The sequence below is a fragment of the Netta rufina genome, assembly GCF_964035555.1.
Source record: "Netta rufina genome assembly, chromosome: 3".
NCBI lineage: Eukaryota > Metazoa > Chordata > Aves > Anseriformes > Anatidae > Netta > Netta rufina.
In genome coordinates, this window is record NC_140125.1 from 111,308,968 (window position 1) to 111,334,899 (window position 25,932).

The following is a 25,932-nucleotide window of genomic DNA, read 5'->3' on the forward strand; positions in this document are numbered from 1 at the left end:
GATTCAAGAAACACGCTATCATTGAATTCAAAGAGCAAAAACACTCTCAGTTAAAAAGATAATGCAAATTGGATGATAACAACATTTGATACTAACATAAATTCCAGGAGTTGTTAAAAACAAAATAGTACAAAAACACAAAAAGTTTATAAGAATTACCAACAAATTAAACTAGGTATTCAATAAAATGGAAAAACGTCAAGTGTCTGCTTATAAAAACAAAGACAGGACAAAGACCGGATAACAAGTTATATATGATTGCAATATAATATGTAATAAAAAGCTATAGGAACAAACTGTTCTGGAAAGGAATTAAAAAAACGTTGTTCCACCCATTCTGTAAAAACTCCAGCAAGACTATACCAGTGTGAAATCCAGTGTTCAGGTGTGAGTTACTTATTCCCCCCAAAAATATCGACAAACAATAAATAAGAGAGGGGAGCCAAAGTTTGAGAGTACGAAGTAATTTACAGGTTCTTCTCAAAAACTAGAAGAGATTATTTATGTCCTTCTTTTTATTGTTCAACACATTATTTTTCTCCAAAGAAATAAAGTAACAGATTTAAAATAAGAGATCTGTAGCAGTTTAACCAAGCACATGGCTAAGCACCAGTATCTTTTCCTAAGATACCTCTGGAAGACAGATTCCTTTTCATAAGCAACACTACGAAAAATTTAGATGACAATTACAATAAGAACTTGGAAAATGTTTTATATCTATTTCAGGTTTTAAACTCTGCAAAATAAGAACTCTGAAAAAGAACCATTAAAACTGCTAAATGATTTCCCACAAGTGGAATATTATTCAGTCTCAAAGTTGTCCTGTAGCGTACCTTTATACATCATCCACACGATGATGAGCCCATTTTGATCACTGGTTGTTAGTTTGTGATACTGCTCATTCCATGTCACCACTTGCACAGAACCTAGAGGATTATACAAATCTTGTGTTTATGCCATTTAAACACATTAAGGAAAACCACCACACACAACTTTATCACTCCGGAGTTTACAGGAATTTGCACTGCCGAGATTGATTTAGTTTTAGGCATTCTTATTACACCACTCCTTTCCTCTTCCAAAATTCTGCTCTAATTGGATCCTTCTGGTCCTTTATTCACCCACTTGAGCAACATCCTCTCTAAATTCTACCCAGAATATTGTTTCAGTAAGCAAAACCCAAACCATAGTTTTACAGTTTGACTTAAGAGACTTTTTGTCCTCCTCTTCAAAAAATAACTTGATCCTCAGTAGAGCTGCAGTTTGAAAACATAATCTCCCTCCTGATTACCAAAAAGAGCACTCTGCACACAGCTCCTTCAGATCAAGTTTCATGTGGGATCCTCCTCACGAACATTTAACGTGACTTGAAACATCTTCAAACAGTTTTTTAACAACCATCTTATTTCATCAGTTCAATACTGGGTATGAACTTGGCCTCTTCCAGCATCACAGACTTCCACTTCTTCACCAGTGGTTATGCATTTCCTCTGTATCCTTTTCATTTCTCCAAATTTCAGTCACAAGCTTTACCAACAGACACAGTCAAAGATATCCCGAATGTCAGAGATTTTTGAGGGGAACAGTAAACTATTTCACAATCAAAGACATCCATTCAAAATATCCACTAAACCAATTCTTCAAAATTAATTTCTTCCATCATGTTTAACCAGGCCCCTAAAGTAATCTGTTGCCAAGTTTCAACTACAAATAATCATAAGAGACCATTCCTTCTAATTTTCTAAAGATTTCAGCATTCTCTTTGTATCTCCCTTTCTGTGGATGATGACCATTTAACATGTAAGAGTTTGATTCCTCCCTGACTTCCCTGTATTCAATGTTTTCTTTCAAAAATACTTCAGCCTGTTTTCTAACCTCTGTAAACTTTGTATACCATGCTGCAGTCTACATACATATGTAATTTGTCAATAAGAAGAGAAAATAAAGACATTTTGAAAACAGAGATGAGATTTACTGAATTGTGACTTCTTCAGAAGAAAATGTAAAGCTGCCATAACATAAGCAAATCTTAGATATTATCAAAAAATAATTAAAAAAAATAAGTTCCTCTGTGATAGAACACATACAATAGTATCATCCACTTTAGTATCAATCAATTCTTCTTTTTCAGGAAAATGAATGGGGCCCAAGTAATTTAGAAAGTCACACAGATTAAGCTGAAAGGTCAAAGTTTATAAGCCTAACCATGGAAAACACATCAGCAAAACGTAAGTTGTTGTAGGCAGAACCTGGCTTGATTTGTGCAGCATGCGTTGTGCATCATGCATACCACACCAGCCAGAAGAATTGAGGTGAGGTTACATCAGTCAAACCCGTAATTCATTCACAAATCATGAAAGATTAACTACAGGTCTTTCATCAGCTAACTTAGTAAAAGTAGATATTCAACCTGTTACATACGTGATCTTCACGCTGATATCCTTTATTTTAGTCTTTTAATTAAAAATTGGAGAAAAATTACTCTATCAACTTCCCCAAATCCTGTATTTTTCATTCTAATCAAAATACATTAAATGCTCAAGGAGACTTACCACTATGACCTTCAAGAGTTTGATTCATAGAAAGATTACTAGGAGCTGCAAGTCCCTTTATTTTTGCTTCATCTAAAAATAACAAAAACAATTATAAAATAAACCTAATAAAGCATACCTGTTACTGTAATAATGCTTCAGCTCTAATTACTGGTTTTAATTGTTAAAATAATTCCCCTAAAAATAGACAGAAAGTGTATCTATAGGATGGATTTTTCCATTCCTCAGTTCAAGGTATTTGCTACCCATATCTGTCATCCAAATTCGGATGCTCACTAAGCCTGAGCAACTTTTCAGAAACAAACCAAAAACAACAAAGAAAACATATGGCTATCACAACTTATTTACTTTTAGAAAGAGTTTTAAAAGAACTAGAAAATTAATTGAAGTTCACTTTTCTCAGAGCATACTCATCCTATTTCAAAGGAATATACAACTTTTTCCTTAGATTAATGGTAGAGAACATTAAAAAAAAATAGTGAAATGATTATGAAAATAAACAGGAAGTCCAGATAGCAATAACAAAAATGAAGCGTATGCCCTGAAAGAAGAAGCACTGAAGAGTTCAGTAGATATAAAACTACTTATCAGCTAGACAAGTAGTACCTATAAAAGCTAGATAAATGACAGGCATATCATGTGAAACAAGCTAGAGGAAAACAATGTTCAGAAGAAAGCAGCAACACCTTTGACACTTATACAAATCTATAAACATCTGCGTACAGGCTTCAGATGTATGCCATGCTGTTAAGTTAGAGAATTGGAAGGAGTTGTGTTTTCAGAATACTGAAGTGTGGTGGATTTTATTCTTAAGAAAAAAAGAAAAAAAAACTCAGTTACCTGTCTGTGTTTCTAACTTTAAAACTTTCAGTAATCCATCCTCTCCGCCACAGGCTATGAACCCTTCATTCTTATTCCAGGAAATACATCTTAACTGAACATTACCAGGAACCGCAATCTGAAAAAGAAATATTTTGCGTCTGCACCTTGTTAAGAACCAACTTTTAGTTTAAACTCCCCCGAGAGCACCTCAACAGAGGCACCTATGAGAACGCAGCAGCGAACTACGGACACATTAGCACACCCGGAACGACAACAGCAGTCAGTCAGGCTTATAACCCAGCCCCGGCAGCACCTTCTTGCACAGGTAGATGAACATCGTGAGGGGGGAGCGGCGGCCGAGGGGCTCCGAGCGCCCCGCTCCGACCGGCGGCGTTCCCGGGGCCTGCCCTCACTCGGCGCCGCCGTCGCCCTGGCAACCGCCGCCGGAAGCGCGCCGCGGGAGAGATGCTGCCCTACTTCCGGGAGGGCGGCCCGCCCCTGGCATGGCGGGGGGGCGAAGGGGGTGTGAACAGGGGAGGGGACTTGGGGTGGTCTGCTTCGGGGAGGAGGTGGCGGTAAGCAGTTGGTAAAGGGCGTGCTGCTTTTAAATAAAGGAAAATAAAAGTGTTTGTGAATTACTTGTGTGTCGTGTTTTGGTATTGTTTGACAGAATCACAGAATCATCTGGGTTGGAATAGACCCCAAAGATAACCGAGCCCAACCTCTGACCTAACACTAACAGTCCTCCACTAAACCATATCACTAAGCTCTACATCTAAACGTCTTTTAAAGACCTCCACGGATGGTGACTCCTCCACTTCCCTGGGCAGCCCATTCCAATGTCTAACAAACATTTCAGTGAAGAAGTTCTTCCTAATATCCAACCTGAAACTCCCCTGGCGCAACTTTAGCCCATTCCCCCTTGTTCTGTCACCAGGCACATGGGAGAGCAGACCAACCCCCACCTTGCTACAGCCTCCTTTAAAGGTACCTGTAGAGTGTGATAAGGTTGCCCCAGAGCCTCCTCTTCTCCAGGCTGAACAAGCCCAGCTCCCCCAGCCGCTCCTCGTAGGACTTGTTCTCCAGACCCCTCACCAGCTTTGTTGCCCTTCTATGGGCTCGCTCGAGCACCTCAATGTTCTTCTTGTAGCAAGGGGCCCTAAAATCACAGAATGGTTTGGGTTGTGCGGGACCTTAGGGCCCATCAAACTCCAGCCCCTGCCATGGGCAGGGACACCTCCCACCAAAGATTGCTAAAAGCCCCATCCAGCCTGGCCTTGAACACCTCCAGGGATGGGTCATCCACAGCCTCTCTGGGCAACCTGTTCCAATGCCTCACCACTCTCATTTCTATTCCTTATATCTAATCTAAACCTACCCTCTTCTAGTTTAAAACCATTATTTTTAAAGCCATTATTTTATTTTAAAAGTTTAAAGCCATAATTTACAGCAGTACATGCTGAGGATTACCCCAACCCCAGAATTAGCCCAAGCTTCACCACTGGTTGAAGTAAACGATGGCTGGCAGCGCATGTTGCATGACATTTTGCTCCCTCGCAGTCACTGCCATGCACCCACAACTGAATTTACCACTTAATTTATTGTAATGGGCAGTTCCATGGGCTAGTACATGTACTCAGTGGGTTAGAGGGGGTAAAGGAGACCCTTTGTTGTGCTGGGCCCATACACAACACGGAGCAGTGCAGAGGGTGTGGGATCAGGCCCAGGCCCATGCTGCTCCAGGGTTCCAGGCTCCTCAACAGTGCGGCCAGAAGGCAAGTTAGATGGGACCTGTCTGTGAAATGAAACATTTTCATGCTGAAGCTGTCTTGTGATGGACAGAAAAGGTAAGCCCAGGCAACCTCTTCGGCATCCCGCTCTAAACACTCGCCAGCTTCATGCAGTACAAATGCCACATCTCCAGGGTATCACCCTGTTTCACAGTGGCTAAGTACTTCACATTGCAATTATCCACAATGCAAACACTGAAATATAAGCAATGTTCAATGCCATCCATAAAGGAGGATCTTGATGAAGCCAGGTTCACACACGTGCATATTGTCAAGTTTGCTGCCATACCCATCATCTGAGAGGCTATCTGAAAATGTAAAGAAATAGAACCATCCATTGGGTATCATCAAATAATTTTATTGAAGGTACATTTTTACATGTTTATATACCTTCAGGCACTGACCGTCCAATTTTTTAACTACTGCCAGTTTAGAGGCATATAAGTAAGAGAACTATGAAACAAATCAGGCTGAGCTCCTAAAAGTATCTTAAAGCTGAATATGATGGCTAGAGTTAAGTTCAAAAATGTTTTAAGCAGAATAAAAATAATTTTAAAATATCATCCAAAAGATGTTTAGTCCTTGTTTATAATAGTTCTTTGCATTAGTCAAGTTCTATTGCCTCAATAAGTGAAACAGTATAAATACTCATCCATAAAATGAATACATCTATATTTAAAATAAAATAGTATTACAAATTCACTTAATAGGACGTGCTCTTATGTTCTTAAAAAAATATGCTTGTATCACCTTGGAATTTTGTCTGGTGCTCACAAAGTAAGACAAGATACTTGCTCAGAGGAATTGAATGTTAAATACTATCATCTGCAAGGTAGAATGACATTATGAATACTAGCACGTGAAACAAAGCCTGTCCAGCTCTTTTAAGGCAGATCTGGCCCCCAGGACAATTTTCCACAATCATGTAAAATTATACATCTCATTTGACAACCAGCCCTAGTGTAAATGGGACTAATGTAATACAATCCCAGTTGCCAAGAAGTGGAAAAGTCTTGCATTAGATTTATAACTTGTTTATACTTACCAATTACGGAGGCCAAGGCATACTTCTGGTCTTATAAATCCTTATATAATACCCGTGTTCCAGCCGAGGACATGAAAATAAGCAAAGTAAAGTGCTGGATATAAAACTCCACAAGTTACAGAAAAAAATATGCACGTACAGCTCTTTGAGGAAGCATCTATAGCACAGCTAGGTTGTCCCATGCTGACTGTAATTGAACGGCAACAAATTAGTATCAGTGGAGACATACCACAAAATAGGCATTAACTAGGAGAACCTCCATGTCAGCATAATTCATTCATAATTGTATGTGCTCTCTAAGTGAATTCCTGCCTGATTTTCCTTGAAATAGTTTGTATGTACAACCTGCAGGGTATGACACGAGCACAAATGTTGTTACAATATGTCCTTGGCATACCATCTACTGATTTAATATTTCATGTAATTTATTTTGTATGATTACGTACAAAATTGTGATTGTGATTTAGTTGCATGATTACACATGCAAGTGTGCTAAATAAATGGATTTCATTTAACAGTGAAATTTGTAAATTGTCAGCTTCTGCAAGCCCAGCTGGCACCAGGAAAGTCTGTAGAATGACAAGAGGAATGACTGATTGCTAACGTAAGTAAATCTTGCAGGATAAAAACCTTAAACTGCAGCGTGTATTTCATCCTTCCAAGTGTAGAACAACTTTGAAATAACTATTAACCCTCTTATCAACAATAACAAGGAGTTGTAGGTTTCAAAATCAAACTGTTCTTTTTCCAACTGTGTGACTCAAGAACAGTGTCCTGTTTAATTATGCAGATTTCTTCCATTTGTGCCTCTTCTATCTTTGAGGTTTTGTTTCCTTGCCTTTGTTAAACTGTTTATTTCATAACACACATACTTTAAGTTGTATATATTTTTTTAAAAAAAGAACATCAGTCTGCTGATCATACTTTATTTTATTAAAATAAGTTACAAGACCACAAAGTACTTTCCATTTTAATGGACAAATGCCAGAGGCATAATTTTTACTCTGCCTAGCCATTTCACAGTTTTATATCATGTGAATACTTTTCCATTCCTTTCTTTCCTGTATTTACTTTTAAATCAGAGAATAAAAATGCAGTTACTGCAGAATGACGGTACCTGCTGTACTACTGGCAGTACAGACTGAAGCACAGCAGGTATAGGTAGCTTTATGGTTACAAAGTGACCGTACATGAAGATCCTCAGGGCATATTTTCAAGACGGTTGTCTTCCCGAAGTCTTCTTGACACTTGTCAATAATAACAAACCAAATGCTGTTCTGTAAGCTGTGCAACAAATTAAAGCTTGCTGAACACAATAAAAAATAATTGCTTCTGGAAGATCATTTGGGGATCTATCTAAGTAGAATGGTAGCTCAGACAACCTGCTGTCTCTCTTGATATGCTTGCAGCTTCTCAGACACTTCGTCTAGTGGTCATCTAGTTAAGGGCAACACAATAGGTGGCTACGAGGTTTGGTTTATTTATGTTTCTCATTACTGCATTTTACACAGAAAATCAGATTCTAAATGAGATCAATGCATGCTTGAACTAGAACTTTCAAAACATTTTAGAGAAAGGTTAGGGTTTGTTAACTTCCCAAATTTTCTCTACAACCCCAATTTCTTATAAGAAGTTAGAGCGAGTGACATTCAGAGCTGAGGAGTAGCGGGTGATGCTGCTTTTTCCAGTTTGGTTCGAAAGGAAGCTAGGGATACAAATTGCTCAGCAAAGAAGGACTTTGAAAGAAAGCATCAATTTTTTGTAATGATTGTATTGCTAACTTGAAACTACCACCATCTCATTTAACATTAGTGCTTTGGGGCAGAGAGATAGTCTGTTCTTTTGAGATAGATATTGTGCTACTACCAAGATGACATTACAGGGTTAATTAACTTGGCACTCAGTTTTAATTACTTAGACTCCCTGGAATGATGTATGATCCAAGGAAAATTAGATTCTCGCCTTCACCCTTCCCAGGCAGATAAAGTGAATTCAAGGGACCCTACAAAGAGAGGGATTTACACTTAGACCTATAAAAATAACTTTGAATTTGTTCAAGAACTGGGAAAGTTGTGTATTTGGTAGAAGACTTCATATGGCTTTCAGAAAACTTGGTGAACTGAAGAAGCCATTTATCTGTATAAATGATGAGTTAATATACAAAACTTAGTAGTCTCCCGCTTTGATTAATCTGAAATAGCCCCCTTCCTTGATTTTGTAGCCCCAGGGATCAGGATGACAACTACAGACCTAATACTCCCCTACATTAATTCCTATTTGAACAAGAGCACCTTTCACAGAAGAAAAGAATGTAGTCTCAGAAATTTCCAGCACCGAAAACCTACCCCAACCCTTGGTAAACGGTCACCGTGATCAACCACTATCACTTTTAAAAATTGTGCCTGATGCTGAATCACAGCTTGTCCAACATCCATTTATTAGTTCTTCTCATTCCAGCTGAGGACATTTATTGCAGCATTCAGGTTTGCTACCACACCACAGAATTCACCACTTTTATTTTTCCTCCCACATGTTTGTGAAATGTCTAATCCGGGGGCCAGCTACATTTCTCCGTGCTGCCGCTGTGCAATGAATGAAGCCAGTGAACCCTGCAGCCCACGCCTGGGATGCGCTGTAGCCTGGATGCTCGCCCAGTACCCCACATTCAGCACCCTGCCCCGCAGCCCTCCCACTCTGCCTGATATCTGCCTGATATATCCCAGCAGCTGGGTAGTAATAGGCTAGCAGTTTTTCGCACAAGAGAACATGCATGAAAACTATTTGGGACCCTGCCTGCCTGTGGAGTTGGAAGCCCGACCACAGCTGGTCAGATGACTGTCATTGCTGCTTGTGAAGGTGTCCGAAAATTTGGGGACATACACAGACTACTAATAGCAGAGCTCAGAAGTGAGCATGTGCTGTAAACGTCCTCTGAAAGAATTACAAATAGAGCAATGTTTGATTTTCAATGTAACACATATTATCCTGGTGACGTGAGGATGTGCATCTTATCTGTACCTTGATATGAAAAGGAAATATGAAAACGTAACAGTATTGGCAACATGCAAAATTTCACTCCCTGATGTTAATAAAATCACCAAGAAAATACTTTCTGTTGAGAAGCGTGTTCCCCCCCCCAGCTTGTATCAAAGCAGCTACCTCCAGTGAAGAGCTGAACACATAAGAAAAAGGATATGTTTTGTGGACAGAGCTTGGAGGCGTGAAGTGACCGAGTCCTGCAGTGCAGCTATGGCTTCACACTTACAGGCCTCCTCAGTTGTTACAAGACTGCTTGTTGAGGCTCCTAAGAGAGAAAACAGCATTTAGAATACTTAGGAAAATATTTAAAAGCCAAGAAAATGCAAGATTCTGCAAGGGGAGCTGAAACCAGGCTGTGGGACTGCAGCCCAGGGCAGTTGGGAGGGAAAGGTGGCAGAGATGGGGACCAGCATGTAGCTGGAGGCATATGTGTCCTATCTCCAGGAGCAGGACAAGCACTTTCGCCACTTTGTAAATAATGCAAAATAACAGGAACACGTGCATTCATTTTAAATAGTAAACAGTAGAGTTTCAGCTGTGTCATCAACGTGTTTCACCTCCCAAGTACTCTTGGTTTATAACAGTGGCAATATACATGCACAGGGAGTATCGTTCCTCATTCATCAGGAGGTGTGGACATGAGTCCATCCAATGTCACATCAATATATATGGAGGGAACAACAATGGTCAAAGGGGTTCAAATTAATTTAAAATCTAGTAGGAAAGCACAGTGATATTAATGGAGGAGTCAGTATGGAAGAGAAGTAATCAGCCTCTTAGGGAAGAGGAAGCAAACATTGCTATCCTTTGCAGTGATTCCAATTAATCTGTTTCTGCTTCTTGCCCTCAGACTTGCAGGCTTACCAAGGACCAGGGCCTCAGCTGTCCTCAAGAATTCTTTTTTCTCCATAATCCACCACAAAAACAGGGATGTTCATAAACAAAGGGCTCAGAGATGTGACAATTTGATAGTGGCATAATGACATGTCAAGCATCAGCTAATGACTGTGAATTCTTATCTCTGTGAAAGGCAAGTTAACTTCACCTACTCCATAAAGGAAATATATAAGCTGCACCAGTTGCTTCAGGTTAAGAACAAATAATACCAACAACTACTGAAGCACTGCTAATAGTGAGATTACCATGTACATCTGAGGCCAGAATACTAAGCTTCCAAAGGCAGCACCTCTTTAAAAGATCTACAATTATGAAATACCCTTTCAAAAAGAGATAATTTGCATGTAATTGCTGTTTCCTTATACACGTTTTTAACATTGCTTGCAAGGGCACTGGCAGAAGATTATTGAATTGTAATTTTTTCATTTTTTTTTCAATCACTAAACAAATTATGAGACCATTTTAACGATAAAACAATAGAAATACTATACCTGGAGATAGTTTATATTTTTTTTCTTAATTATTTTGGTTTCTCTCTTTATTTATCATGCCACTGATATTTCCATTTTGCATGGAAACTGATGACTGCTTCAGAAAATGACTGAAAGTTTGTCCATTCAGTGTTTCACTGAAAAAAAAATAATCTATGAACAGATTCATTTCAAGCAGTGCAAAAATTCATTTGCGAATTTCACCACAGAAACTGGTGTCTTCTTGATTCCACTGAACCTGTATTTGTTCAGCTCCCTATTTTGAAACATCCTGCCGGCTTTATGGCCGATGTACAAAGAAGAGCTGTTCAAGATTCAGCTGGAGGAAGGCCAGTTCAAAATATCACACCAACGTGGTTGGTTTCCAACTGACTGCCAGTGAAGTTTGCATGTTTGCATTTAAATTCTCCAGTGACAGATACTGATCCTCCTTGAATTATGTCTGCTTTAACCGAATTACTTTTACATACGGCAACTGTCCAAGGGTATCCTGAAGTCTTCTGCAGAGCTTCTGTGAAATTTAGAGTCTTCCAGTATTTGATATGCAAAATCTTGGGCAATTCCACTGCTACTGGGATGCCCAACGAGTCACACAAAACATCCTAGTTGTTTTTTTACACTGTATTTATGTTTAAGTCCAGACCTACACAAATTACTGTTTTGGTAGATGGTGTTTAGCTACATCCTTATTAGCTATATAATAGACATTATATAAAATGTCTCTTTTTACACATTGTTTTTACACAGGGCAACTTCATGTAATGTCAGATCATTCCTGCTCCAAGCAGTAGTAGATCAGACAAGATACCTCTAATGTCCTTTCCAACCTACCTTAAGTATCAAATGCTGCAGAGGCTCTGCAAATAGTTTATACCTGTAGTGGGTTTACGTGGCAAGGTTTTGGTAGCAGGGGACCATAGGGGTGGTTTCTGTGAGAAAGATCTAGAATCTGCCCCGTGTTTGGGAAGGGCCCCATTGTTTTCCAGAGCTGAGCCAATAAGCGATGTTGTTTTGCGCTTCTGTGAGAGCATATTTAAGACAGGGAAAAAAAAACACTGCGCCACACAGCAGCCGGGAGAGTCAAGGGAGTGAGAAACAGCCTTGCAGGTGCCAAGGTCAGTGTAGAAGGACGGGGAGAGGTGCTCCAGGCGCCGGAGCAGAAGTCCCCTGCGGCCTGTGGTGAGGACCATGGTGAAGCAGGATGTCCCCCTGCAGCCCATGGACTACCACAGTGGAGCAGGGTTCCACGCTGCAGCCCGTGGAGGAGACTGTGGTGGAGCAGGTGGCCCTGCACCGACGGAGGCTGCCGCCTGTGGAAGACCCCTGGCGGAGCAGATTTTGGGCCAGACCTGTAGCCCGTGGAGGGGAGACCACGCAGGAGCAGGTGACCTGGCAGGAGCTGCTGCCCGTGGGGGAGCCAGGTTGGAGCAGTTTTCTCCTGAGGGATGGACCCCGTGGTACAGACCCATATCTGGAGCAGTTCTGGAAGAGCTGCTGCCTGTGGGAAGCCCACGCCGGATCAGTTCATCAAGGACTGCATCCCGTGGGTGGGACCCCACAGCACAGGGGACGAGAGTGACTGAGAAGGAACGGCAGAGAAGAAGTGCTGTAGACTGACCATAACCCCCATTCCCCCGTTCCCCTGCGCCGCTCGGGGGGAGGAGGTGGAAGAGGGTGGATGTGGGGGGAAGGTGCTTTTGGTTTCTTTCCTTTGTTTCTCACTTCTCTAGCTTGTTAGTAATGAGCAATAAATCTTACTATCTTCTTATGCTGAGTCTGTTTTGCCCGTTACAATAATTATTGCGTGATTTTCTCGTCCTTATCTCAACCCTTGAGCCCTTTTCACATATTTTCTCCCCATTCCTCTTTGAGGAGGGGGAGTGAGAGAGCGGCTGTGGTGGAGCTCGGCTGCCCACTCGAGCGGAACCACGACAATACCATTATAGCCCATGCAATTGGAGGAGTGGAAAAGAGCATGGGCTCTAGCATTGCAGTTCTTCTGACACCAGTTGTGTTCCCTTCCAGCCCCCACTCTCCTCTTTATGCTGGTACACAATTGAGTCCTATGCCTCAGAGACAGATGCCCCAAAACCCAACCTTGCCAGTACTCCTAGTTACTCATGTGTCATAAGGAAATGCAGATTATAACAGATTAAAAAAAAAAATACAATGAAGTCCTTAAATGTGTGGTGATAGGTAAGAGTCAAGTGCAGTTTTAAATACAGTAAGTGCTATAACTAAAGAAGGATCAAACTAGCTCAAAACATTATTGGAAATAGAAAAGAATGAAAAGGGATTATACTTTTAGGGAGTTAGTGAGTTGACAAAAAGTTTCTCATGGAGATTGAAAGGATTTAACACATTAAAGAGAAGTACTTCAATAAACATGTTCAGAATAAAAATATTAAATCATTACTTGAGCATGTTTTCTCGTCTGGGTTTAAGGTAAAGCCTTCGTAGCAGTCACAGGTGTACGATCCCTCGTTACTCACACAGACCTGCTCACAGTCATGGGTTCCTGGTGCGCACACATCGATTCCTACAAAATGCATTTTGGCGAAGCAGTTATCCAAAAATATTAAAACCTTTTAAAATGTTTCCCAATGGCAGTACTTTTCCATGCTGGGAACTTATACTGCAGGAACTCTCACCAGCTGCTGCTGAGATGTGTAACTGATGTTGCCTTGGGGCAGTGACCTAAAACCAGTTGTTTTACTGGGGTCTCTCTCGGTCCTTACTTTTACAGCCTGTGATGCTGACCACAGCTCTCTAACCTAACCAGTTGTGAAGCACCAGCTCACCTCCAAAGATATGCTAGGAAAGGCTTCCAGTACACGGTAGCTTTACATTGAGGATGCTGGGCAGGAAAGGAAGGCTTTTAAAATAATAGCATTTTTAGCATAAGGTAAGGCAACTGAGAAGCTAAAGAAACAAACAGCGAAATGAAATTCAGCCTGGAGGGAGGACATCGCCTCAGGCTGTCTCCTGCATGATGGCATACAGTTTCCACAGCACTGCAAAGTGTGTGACTGTGTGACTAACCCCAGCTCTTGTCTCTTCAATTATTTCTCGGTTCTGGGTTTGCTGAGTGTTGTATAATTGCACTTAGTGAAATACAGTGAAGGCCTTCACGACAGGGTGATTAGGAAGGAGCAAATGCTAGACAGCTAATGGCACTGGTGCACATGAAGTACCTGATGTACCTACGTGATCACAGAATCACAGAATCACAGAATTTCTAGGTTGGAAGAGACCTCAAGATCATCGAGTCCAACCTCTGACCTAACACTAACAGTCCCCACTAAACCATATCTGTAAGCTCTACAATGATGCTCGAAGAGGAAAAGGCAGAGTGACACAAAACTGTCTTATAATGCTTAAATGCACATATAAGTTTCTTAAATAGATACAAATACATTAACCTGATAATGAGAGTGATTTCAATACATCTGCTTGGTTGGGGAGGGGGGGGGGGCATGGGGGAACAGGGGGCAGCAATCTGGACTTACTTGAGCATGTCTTCTTGTCTGGGTTCAGGGTGTAGCCCTGGTAGCAGTCACAGGTATAGAAGAGATCATCTCTAACACAGACCTGCTCACAGTCATGCCTGCCAGGTGCACACATGTCGGCAGCTAAGAAAGGCATTGGAGAAGAATATTAACCAATACCTACACTTCAGACTGTTTATTTGGCATCAGTAGTTCCCATCTGGATTCAAACCAGGACGTTCTCATTGCACATCAGCACGCTATTAGCTGCAGTAAGGTATACAGAGTGTGTTCTTATCTGTCTGTCAACATCACGAAGTTCGTATGATTTTTTGGAACTGCAGCAACGCTTTTTTTGTGTTGTAACAGATTGCAGAAGGAACTGAACTAGCAGTGACCCAGTTACAAAATAATTATCCAAAGGAATTTCAGGGAACAAATATCTGGGTTTTAAGAGAGCATTTGGCATTTTTTCAGCTCTGATGGAGTTGGATAAGACACTGTTTTATGGAGTGAAAAGACCATAAACAGAAGAGTATACATAGCTGCTAAAAAAAAAAGAAAGACGTGGCACCCACTGCCAGTTACAAAGTGGGCACTTTATGTGTGAGGCAGAGGTTTTCTGCCAAATTTAACACATCAACTCCAAAAAAGCAAGTTGAGGAGTTCCTATATTAGGATATTTTTGCAGTAAGGAGGTCCTGTAAGGCAAAAACAACTGAAGAAAGAAAGGAGAGAAATAAAGAAATAGAAAAAGGAAGAAAGAAGCAAGTAAACAAGAAAGAAAAGAGCCCCTCTTGGATCTATGCTATTTTTGTTATATCACAGAGACCTGGAGGTAGTTGAGAAATCACAAGCAGCCTAGTGCAAAATGAGAGTCGACAGAAAAAAAAAAAAAAAGCATATTGGAGACATAATCTGAAATTTGAGTATGCAGGGGGATGATCATTGCTATGAAAGGAGATTGAGGACTGGACTCACAAAAGGGATGCCTCACTGAATTCACATTCCTTCACAGATGTTTACAGTCTCTATGTAATACCAGCTGAGAGTTAATCTTAGGAACTGATTTACAAAATCAGCTCCAAAACTAGGCAGGAAGAAATATCAAGAAAACTTTTTTGCCTCTTTGAGATGCAAGAACTGTGAATTAATTGGAGGGATTTGCGTAGGAATTTCCTGGAATTGGAAGCCTGGGTTTGTCACGCAAAATATAGTAAGGAAAGGGATTATGATAAAAGTGGAAAAAAGGGTTTTATATAAATAAATCATCAGTGAGACATACAAGGAAATGAAGGGTGAACTTCAAATGCTAATCAAGTGAAAATGATACAGAATACATATTAAGCCATATGTACCATATATTTATATATACATCCTTATGTACCAACCATGTCAATGCTTCTGTTTCTCCACAAGAGACCAGCACTGGGAAAGAACATTTCTCTCCAGCCTCTAGAGCTGTAAAGCCGGAGTATTTTTTAAGTTCCAAACACATCCACCAGGAAGAGTGATTACACTCATGGTGTGATTACACAGGCTGTAGTCTGTCCTCCAGTACAGCCCCTGCTCTTCTTCCTCTCATTCCCACATCTTCGTTATGCTTATTTGCTGAAGAGCTTCCTGAGACAGGTAGTGCATGTGACATATCCCCACCAAATATATTATCCTTCTCCTCTCTCAGGTGGATAAGGCAATTCGTGCCCCTTGAGAGTGAAAATATTGCAAAGTCCCCAGGGAAATGCCAAGTGGCATTTTAATTACAGCAATTACACGCTTCACACAGCTGTTGAAGAGTCACAAGTCTCAAATTATTACTGGAAACATGAAGAAAACCTGAAGTTGCACTGTGCTTTCAGGAGTCGTACAAACTCTTGCATAACTTATTAGAAAAGTAACATAAATAGACCTGACTTCGAAGAGTTATTTGATGTTAGCTGAACACTGTATTTCCTTGACCAGGTCCTACCTGAGCAAGTCTTCTTATCTGGATTCAGAGTGAATCCTTCAAAGCAGTCACAGCTGTAGGATCCATCCGTTCTCCGACAGACTTGTGCACAGTCATGCCTCCCAGATGCACACAAGTCCATGGCTGTGGAGGACCATGTTTTAGAGAAGAAACCAATTAGTCTCTCACTGACACTCAAGTACTTTAAATACTTCAACATTTATAAACACAATTTAATTAGGATTCAAAATAGGATCCAACCAGCGCCTTACTGCATTATCATATTATGCTGCAGACAGCTGAATTCGGTTACTGAGCATTTAATGCAGGAGGCGGATATCTGGGCTCCAGGACATCACTACACCACGTCTCGCACAGGCTGATTTCCATCTGCAATTCTGGCTGCCTTGAATAACCCCACACAGGCTGAAGCTAAAGCACCGCACGGAGACGGGCAATAACCTGCCATGTTGTTGTTTCGTGCAATATTAGCAGGAAGCATAATGAACCCAAATTCATACTCTCATCTGAAGGCCGGCACAAAAAGCTAGGGAGGTCATGTACAAGTACTGTTAAATGGCAAGGAGATATGAAACCTAGTTAGAACAACAACAGTGCCAAAAACGAAGCAGAAACACTGGGAGGTTATGTTCTTTCTTCAGAAATAAGAGGTATGAAAACTTCAGTGAGAGGTATGCTTATGTGTTCTCCAAGGGAGAGAGGCTCTTACCAGGTACAAAATAGCTACTCCAAGGCTGGTGCTGCTCAAAACTTCTGGATTTAAAGGAGCAACTCCAGAAAAAAAAATATATGGGGAAAAAGTTTTTATAATAAGCTAACTTTTCAGAATGACAATTCAAGGAGAAGGAAAGGATGAAAGTGCTTATGGTGAAAGGCTGGGGTTGCTGTATTGTGGAGCCCTGCATAGCTTAGAAACAGAAGCAGCAAGTTGTAAAACAAAACAAAACAAAACATCAAGCAAACAAAAACACTGAGTTTTGACAGGGGAGATGGAAGGGATGTGGAAAAATAATCAGGTTTTAAGTTCTCTATGGACCAGTGGCACTTGGTCTCCAGTGGAGACACAGTGCTGGTGGGCATCTCTGGCTTAGGTTTCTTCTCTCCCAGGGACTATATTTATGAAGTACCATGAAAATCATAAAATGGTAGGTCAATGGCAATTTATTTATTTGTCAATTTATTTTAACTCAAGACATTTAAATAAAAGTACAATTTTATTGGTATTCGAACCAAGGGGAAAGGCTACAGGTGAATTCTCATTTTAAGAGTCGATATCTGCAAGCAGTTTTTCAACTAGAAGCCATGAATATAACTTGGAAAATATGTCCATGCCTCCATAAGTTTCATATATTAAAGTAGCCTTTAATTCTTACCTGAGCAAGTCTTTTTATCTGGGTTTAGGGTGTAGCCTTCATAGCATTCACAGACATAGGACCCATTGTTGCTCACGCAGATCTGATCACATTCATGTTTCCCAGGTGCACACACATCCACAACTGCAAAATGCATGCGAGAGGAACATTTTCAAATGCATTTCCATTTGGAATCAGCTCAGAAATGGCAAGAGTAATTGAAGGAATTAGAGTAAATGGTAGGAGAAAATATCTATATGGTGTCCACATCTGAAGACTTTGTTTTGGCATCTGGCCCTAATGAATGGTTCTGCAGGCATAATAAAAAGGATGGTGAGGCAATCAAACTACTTCTCACCATTGCTTGCAGAAGACGTATTTATTTATTATTTATTATTAGATTTATTATTGAAAGGGATTCAGACATTTGCTGTTTCAACAGAAGTACAAAAGTAGCTTCTGAAATCCAACTGTGTTATTAAAAAGAGATTTATTTTTGTTTTCTGATTTAATTAAATTTACTAAAGGAGTAATACCTGAGCAAGTTCTCTTATCTGGATTCAGCATGTAGCCTTCAAAGCAATCGCAAAGGTAGGATCCACCGTTACTCACGCAGACCTGCTCACAGTCATGGGTCCCAAGCGCACACGTATTCGCAGCTACAGAGGGCGTTTACAGAAAAAGCATTTCAGTCATCCCAAAGGAAAGAAACATTCATTAATAATTTACTCTTACAAAAGTACTTCACATCTAGCACTGTCTGCTGGATTAGTAGGGAATTTCAGTACTGTGTCACTATCACAGAAGTTGCAGTCATCTTTTGCATCATTTGGTAGCCAGAAGAAAGAGGTCATAAATGACCCCAAAATAGCTCCACATCTGAGGGGGCAGAAAGACAAGATTGATCTGCAAAAGCAGGGAGACAGGGAGAGATTTTAAGCATTTAGGACTATTATGTTGGAAATGGGAAGGTAATGAAAAAGACTTGGTTTAACTTACTAAACTTTGCTTACTGGCATACAAGCTGATTTATGAATTCCTGCTGTACTGTAAAAAGCCTCTCATGTAAAATGAAATGTGACGGCACAATAAAATAAACTAAATTACAACAGAAAGAGCATCAAGACGAGGAGCAACAGAAAAACAACTCAGAGGCACTAGGATAACAGGCTTAAGGATAGAAAGAGTGTTTGTGGAACTCTGGTCCAGGTGGATCCACCACCGAGGAACCCAGGCAGTGCAAGATGGGCATGTGAGAGCTGCAGCTGCCTTGCTCCATCAGGTTTAAAAAGTCATGTCCAAAAGAGGATATGGAGGGAAGCCTACAGTAAGGCAGCTTTACAGGCATGGCAACCTCCTGGCTGAAAGACAATACAGAAATAATGCCCAAGGCTTAGAGAAAATGAAACTGTGTGCTACAAAATGAGATGAAATTTGAGCAGACTGGCTAATTCCCCAGCAGACAGTAAGGTTATCTCATTGGAATGAGAAAACAGTGATATGAAAAGCAGCATGATGGATGGCAGCTGGATATAAGTTTGCTGTTGTGACAGGGCAGACAAAATGCCTGTGATAACACTGGGCTGTCTCTGCAATGAGCTACATGTGCTGACAGTCTTTTCATTCACAGGTCTGACCACCTAATTAATTAACCTCTGTCCAGTTTTTCTCAAGTGTATTTAGCTTTGGATATGATGCCTCTGTGCCTGTAAAGGAAACCTGGATACTCACTTAAACTTAGATGATTTTTAAATGACTAAATTTAGGTGAGATTAAAAGGGGAAGGGAAGATGGAGGGAAAGCTGAAAAAATGGGAGAAGGCATAAATGGGAATGAAAAGGAAGATGGAATCAAAGAGGAAAAGAAAAATGAAGAGACAAGCCTGTTGAGTTATTACCTGAGATACTACTGAGATGAATAGCTGCAATGTGGATCTGGCATAATGGTAAAATCAACTTAAAAGCAGTAGTGGTGAGATAAGAAATGACGAACAAGAGTTCTTGAATGTTCTCATGATTTCTGAATGTGAGGCAACATTTCTTGTTTTCTAAAGTGTGGAAGATTTAGATATCCCCTTGTAAGACAGAAAGTGTGTCTCATCTATTGGAAAAAAAATCTGAAACCAAGCCAGGGTCTTTTCATTCTGTTATATTCTTGGGAATAAGAAAATTCGTATGAATGATTTATGAACAAAATCTGTGGGTGATATTTTCAAGCAAACTGAGAAGCTCAGATTCAACTGGTCAGATTTTTGTGGTAGGAAAGGCAAGCTTCCACTGACTTTGACACCAATTCAAGGCTAAGATTTTCCATCTCCAGGATGGTCGCACACTGAATGATGCTCTCAATGCATCAAGGACCTGATCTTAGCCAACTATTTTGCCCCTGAACATTAGTTTTCCTGTTTTCAGTTCACCCCACAAACAAACTTGTTTGGCTTGGCCAACGCAAAGAACATCCTAATTGTCACTGGTGAGTCCAGATTTCTGTCTGTCCAAAAAGCAGTTTGGAGCTGGAAAAGACTTGGTTTACCCACACTATATAACAAGACTGTCTCAGATTCGTTTGGTTTGTAAGAGCCTTTTGAAAAAGCGTGGCCTTTACCCCGTTTTTGTTCATGAATCCTACAGATTCTGGCTAACTGCATATAGGATACTCAGAGTTACACTGGAAATATGTAAGTGTGAGCTCTCTTTGGTATATCCTCCAGCTTAACGGGAAAATAATTCCTATGCCTCATCACAATAAACAGTAGTATTACATTTCAGAACAAGAGATTTTTCTTTGGTGCTATGAAAGGACTCGCTTTCACTAGAACATTGGTGGAAAATAAACGCTATTTTCACAGCACTCATACCTGCATACCTGTCCAGGTAGGTGGGAGCTTGTACCCGCGTCCAGCTACCAGAAAGAGGATGTGGTCACACCAGCAACACAACATGATGTCAAGCCAGACCTCAAGCATTTCCTATGTTAATTATTGGGCAAAGTGTCCTGCCTACAGATGGTCCTACACATTTATTTCATACCTAGAGAAAGAAGTCTATTCACTCTAAATGTATTCAAAAGGTACGGTGGTAATTTTTAGCAAGGCTCTGAAATAACGAAGTAACACATTCTTGCCAGCCAAGTTCCTGAGGCAATGGCTGCTACTTGAATTCTCTCACAACGTTCTTTACACATGATTTTACTTGCCAGAGAGTTATTTTACAAGGCATTTCCTTAGAATTTTACTGGAAAAATCTACTTAATATGAGTTCCTTTAATTGTCAAAAATTCATTGTTTCTTTGTGGGTAGGGCTGTGGCATAGCTGTTTATGGGCAAACCTCAATTCTCCAGGTACACCATAGATTTTTGCCAATGACAATGACAACCCACGCTGGCCTAGCATTGTAGTGGAGTTCAAACCATACACACATCCAGCCCTCAAAGAGCAAAGCTAATTTGGCCCAGCCCCCAGGAGCTGCTGAAGCAGCTGTCAAAAATCAAGTGGCATAGGAACAGGGAAAGGTGGAAATCCGGCACACCAAAAAGGCCCAGAAACGCCTGCCCAGTGAAAGCTCATCCTGAGAGAACACATAATTTGTCCTACATCAAATTTCTCAAGCTAGTGCAGCAGTTCACCTGATTTTTGTACTCTGAACCCATGAGGAGCTCTTCAGAACCACACTTCCACCCTCCTTCCTTCCTATCCAGACAGGAACAGAAATGAGCAGCCTGCACAGCTCCAGCGTGGGCCCTCAGCATGTCACTAACAGGACGTAGATGAATCCCAGCCAGGCTGCAGTGCCTTCTCATGCGCTAAATCATGCCAACTACACAAGAACATCCCCTGAAATTGGTCCTGTTCCTTGCACGGTGAGGTTACTATTCAAAGTGAAAGGCGATTACTCGGTCTCCACTGAATAAAAGGGTTGACTTGTTTGCCCAACTGATGGCAATGGAAATATGTAAATGCAATACATAACACTTCTCGAAATAAAAACTTCTTTCTTAGGGAGTGGAACCACAGTTGGAGCCAAAAGGAGCCAAATTACACTACCGTCTTGGACTGACCACCTTACCGCAGAAAGTCTCTCTGAACTTGGATGTCAGCTTTTCAATCACACCATAGGTCTCCACATAAAAGACGTGTTCATCCAGTGGCTCGCTGGCCATCACCCTCAGGGACTGCATGTCGGCACGATCTACCCCAACGGCGTAGATCTCAATGCCAGCTGCCCGGGCGCTCGCTGCCACGTCTTGAACCTGGTCTTGCGGCCGTCCATCTGTCACGACAATGACCACCTTGGGGATATTGAAGCTTGCTGGCCGGGTACCCATCTCCTCGGTGAAGACTTCATCCATGGCAGTTTGGATGGCAAGGCCAGTCATTGTGCCAGCAGACAAAGGCTGAATGTGAGAGATGGCCTCCTTCATTGAGGCTTTATCAAAGTAGGTCCGGAGGGGAAACTCTACCTTGACAGTGCTGGCGTAATTCATGACTGCCACGCGGGTTGTTCTTTCACCAACGTCCAGAGTGTCGATCATTTTTGATAGAAAGACTTTCACTTTCTCAAACTCTTCAGGTCGGACACTACGGGAGCTGTCTATGATGAAGACAAGGTCTAGGGGCCGGTTCTTGCAGGCAGAGTCTGTCAGGAGGGAAGGAAAGCACGTCAGTCATCTGCACGGGACTGTGATGGCAAACTACCTCCACCAGATAAAAACAGACACCCTTCATTCTCTAGGAAGAGTCTTAAAATTATAGGGGCAACTCAATAGAAATTCTTAAGTAGTCCTTTTGACAACTAGTACATGACTGAGCACTATTAAGCATTTAAAGATTGTCACATTGAGCCCACAGGATAATGCCCGACTATCCTTGAAGCAAGAGGTTGTAGTTCGCATGTAGCAGCCTACACAGAAATGTTTTAATGATATGTAAATTAACTTACTTCTTCTTCTTACAGATAAAGCTTGAATTCATTTTTATGAGAACAGAAATAAAGCAGTAAAACAATGGGACAGATTGCATAGCGAACAGATGTTAACAATATTTGTTAGCAGTAGCTGTTAACAATATAGCAGATCGACGACTGGAAATTATTTCTTGTTTGTAATTCACAATCCAAAGTACACAACAAGAAGAAATAAAGACCAACAGGAACATGATGCAGGCCATGCTGTGATAAATGCTTCTTAAGCAGTTGTTACTGCGTTAAAGCTTCTATAGCAGTTATTATATGTAGAAGTTATTATTCATGAAGCAATTTTACATGTCAGAATGAACATTTACACACACATTTGTAGCTTCTAAAGTTTCTCACTGGCATAGAAATCTAGACTGAACAGAAAAGCCATAGCTCAGAGTGAGGACAAGCATCTCTGCAAGGAAAACTTAGAAGAATTGAGACAGCAACAGCAGGCAACCAAAGCTCAATGCTCTCTGTCCTGGGAGCTTGACCTTGATGCAACCATGAACTTAGTTTCTATCATCAAGTATGGATTTATACTACTGGTTTAAGAAAAAACAGACTGCCCAAAAGCAGAGTGTTCCTACAAAGAAGATGCTCCTGCTCAAGTATTATTGCCTAGCAAAAAGTGTTCAGTCAGCTTGAATATACTTCATGAAGAGTAACTTTTGGAGCCTGATACACATCTCCCAGCTACAATCAGGATGACTTATTATTCCATTCCAGCTTTAAGAAAAAAAAATAATTAAAAAAAAAAAAGACATTTTCTTCAGAAGTCTCTTAAAAGCAGAGATGAAAACAAAGCTTGTTTTCCAATATGTTAAAGAACTTTTTTCTTTTTTGCAAGTGTACATCTTACTTCAACCATGAAGCACAGCAATAGAGCTGATTTTGCTTTGGGACAGAAAAGTGGACTGCAAGGATCTAAGATCCCATCCAGGTACATTATACATAATTCTACATGCATCCCATAGCTCAGAGTTTGCATAAGCATTGAGAAGAATGGCTTTGTGCCTCTTGTGAAGCTTGGAGGAATATGAGGAAATATTTGTACATGCACATGTATCTGAAGAGATGAAAGAAAAAAGATGCACAATGTTCATCCTAAAGAAAGTGTAGAAAAATTATCTTTTTTAGATTAGGGAACAAAACTTTTCAGGAGCCTAGTGTTGCTATGAGTCTGAAATAGAGATGGTTTGAAAATTAAACAGGTAGATAGGGAGAAAAGAGGGGAAGGGAAGGGAAGGGAAGGGAAGGGAAGGGAAGGGAAGGGAAGGGAAGGGAAGGGAAGGGAAGGGAAGGGAAGGGAATCACAGAATGACCCGGCTTGGAAGGGACCTCTGGAGGTCAGCCGGTCCAAGTGGTTGCCACTTCTGCCTACAAGCACACCCTTGGACCTCTGCAGCTCCAGCAAGACGTCCCCAGCACACACCTTTCCAGTCCCCCTTTGCAAAAGCAAGCAGGGAAAAAATCCCAAAGAGCAGCCAGGGCAGGCAGCACCCGGAGAGGCCGGGTAGCAGCGAGCAAAGCAGGCAGCCAGCGAGCTCCAGGCATCATCCCTGGGGCAGGGCAGCCCCCAGCAGAGGAGGCAGCTCCGGCCGGGGGGGACCCGGGGGGCAGCAGGGCCGGTACCTGCCGCGCCGTGGCTCCCGGAGAAGCCGCTGCCCAGCGGCTGCCGGCGGAGGCGGTGCGGGACGCTCCGTGCCCCGGGCTGCAGGAGCAGCAGGAGGAGCAGGAGCAGCGGGCAGCAGCCCAGGATGCCGAGAGGCCGCCGCATCGTGCCCCCCTGCCTGCCCTGCCCGCCCTGCCGCCACGCATTTAAAGCCGGGGGGAGGCGGCTGCCCCCGCCTCGAATGGGGCGTGAGGGAAGGGAAGGGAAGGGAAGGGAAGGGAAGGGAAGGGAAGGGAAGGGAAGGGAAGGGAAGGGAAGGGAAGGGAAGGGAAGGGAAGGGAAGGGAAGGGAAGGGAAGGGCACCGGCCTTGCCAGCAGGGAGGAGAGGGTGCAGGGCTCCGAGGGTGCAGATGGAAAGGGACCCGTGTGCCTGCCGCTGAAATCTGGCACGGGTCTGCTAACTTCACGCTGTGGGGCTCGAGTGTCCCCAAGGCAGAATTTGCAAAGAACAGGAGAGAAAGCTCACAACGAGGCACACAAAGATGCCTTTGTTCGCAGTCCTAAACCAGGTTATGCTGTCCCTGGCTGCCTAAGTCCCACCATTTTCTGTGGGAAGCTGAGCAAGGTTTGGCAGAACCACCGAATCGTTAAGGTTGGAAAACACCTCCAAGACCATCTGGTCCAACCATCCCCCTACCACCACTGTCACCCACGAAGCCACGTCCCTAAGCACCACATCCAACCTTCCCTTGAACACCCCCAGGGACGGTGACTCCACCACCTCCCTGGGCAACCCCTCCCAGTGCCTGACTGCTCTTTCTGAGCAGAAATGTCTCCTCATTTCCAACCTGAACCTCCCCTGGCACAACATGAGGCGATTCCTTCTAGCACTAAGAAATATGGCTTATGGCACAAACCCGCACTGAGCTGCCAGCCCTTTCCTCCTTTAACTGAGCTGGGAACAAGAAGCTCCAATGCAGAATAGGAACGAGCCACCACACCCTCACAGCTCACCATCAAGTCTCTGGTAAGAATTAATTCCCTCCAGCAAGTGCCATCTTGGCAGCACTCTAGGAGAAGTCACCATCACACCTGCAACCCATGGGGCTGCAACCCCCAGCCTCAAGTTCTCTGTCCCCGTCCAGCCCCTCCAAGGCCCTTCAGTGTCCATTCACAGGGGACAAAGCTAACAAAGGAGGAAATGTTTGGCTTCGTTCTGTAACACACACTGACTCTCCCCAGCGGTGATGGATCCATGCCACAATACATACACTGGGATCAATATTGAGAGGTTATTGATATTGGGAGCCTGTGCAATACATAAAAGGTTCAGCTGTGTGATTCTTAGACCAGTTTAGTTTCATATATGCCTAACTACGGGAAAGGAGATGGGAGCAAGGAAGGTGTTGGTCTCTTTTCTCAGGTGACAAGTAATAGGACACAGTCTCAAGTTGTACTAGGGGAGACTTAGAGTAGTTATCAGGATGAATTTCTTCTCAGAGAGAGCGGTCACACAAGGGAACAGGCTGTCCAAGGAAGCGTTGGAGCCTCCATCCCTGGAGTTACATAAGGTGTGTGGACAAAGCCCCAAGGGAAATGGTTTAGCGGTGGGACTCGGTAGGTGAGGTTGACAGTTGGGCTTGATGATTTAGAAGATCTTTTCCAACCTAAAATCACAGATCCTTTCAGTTTTCCTGCAGAAACTAAAATTGACGGCATTTTAGCAGTCTGCAAGCACCTACAGATTCCCCAGACCCACAAGAACGCAGAAACTGGGTGCAGTTTAGACACCTGCATGCACAGGGTAACGAAATGCAGGCTGCAGGACAGCAGCACAGGACATTCACATACGGATACAGCGTAAGGTGCTCTCACAGATGGCAGCTAGGTAACAAGAAAACTAAGGAACCTATGGCTGA

At 42.1% G+C, this 25,932-nt stretch overlaps 2 protein-coding genes across 2 annotated transcripts in view; both read right to left on the minus strand.

Annotated features, from left to right (window-relative positions):
* WDR35 (WD repeat domain 35) overlaps positions 1 to 3,711 on the minus strand; it is a gene marked incomplete at both ends in the record, with an annotated part of 38,891 nt that extends 35,180 nt beyond the window's left edge. The window contains 4 exons of the mRNA XM_084283998.1: positions 834 to 926; positions 2,553 to 2,624; positions 3,393 to 3,510; positions 3,688 to 3,711. Coding sequence (XP_084140124.1) covers positions 834 to 926; positions 2,553 to 2,624; positions 3,393 to 3,510; positions 3,688 to 3,711 — 307 coding nt within the window. The remainder of the gene's footprint in view (positions 1 to 833; positions 927 to 2,552; positions 2,625 to 3,392; positions 3,511 to 3,687) is intronic.
* A 1,666-nt stretch (positions 3,712 to 5,377) lies between these two features.
* Positions 5,378 to 24,178, minus strand: MATN3 (matrilin 3; the record flags this gene model as incomplete). Its single annotated transcript, XM_084284473.1, has 10 exons — positions 5,378 to 5,472; positions 7,327 to 7,493; positions 9,369 to 9,513; positions 13,053 to 13,175; positions 14,146 to 14,268; positions 16,094 to 16,216; positions 17,467 to 17,589; positions 17,982 to 18,104; positions 21,511 to 22,080; positions 24,034 to 24,178. The coding sequence occupies 10 exons, from the start codon at positions 24,176 to 24,178 to the stop codon at positions 5,378 to 5,380; spliced, it is 1,737 nt and encodes a 578-aa protein (XP_084140599.1).
* Positions 24,179 to 25,932: the final 1,754 nt, after the last annotated feature.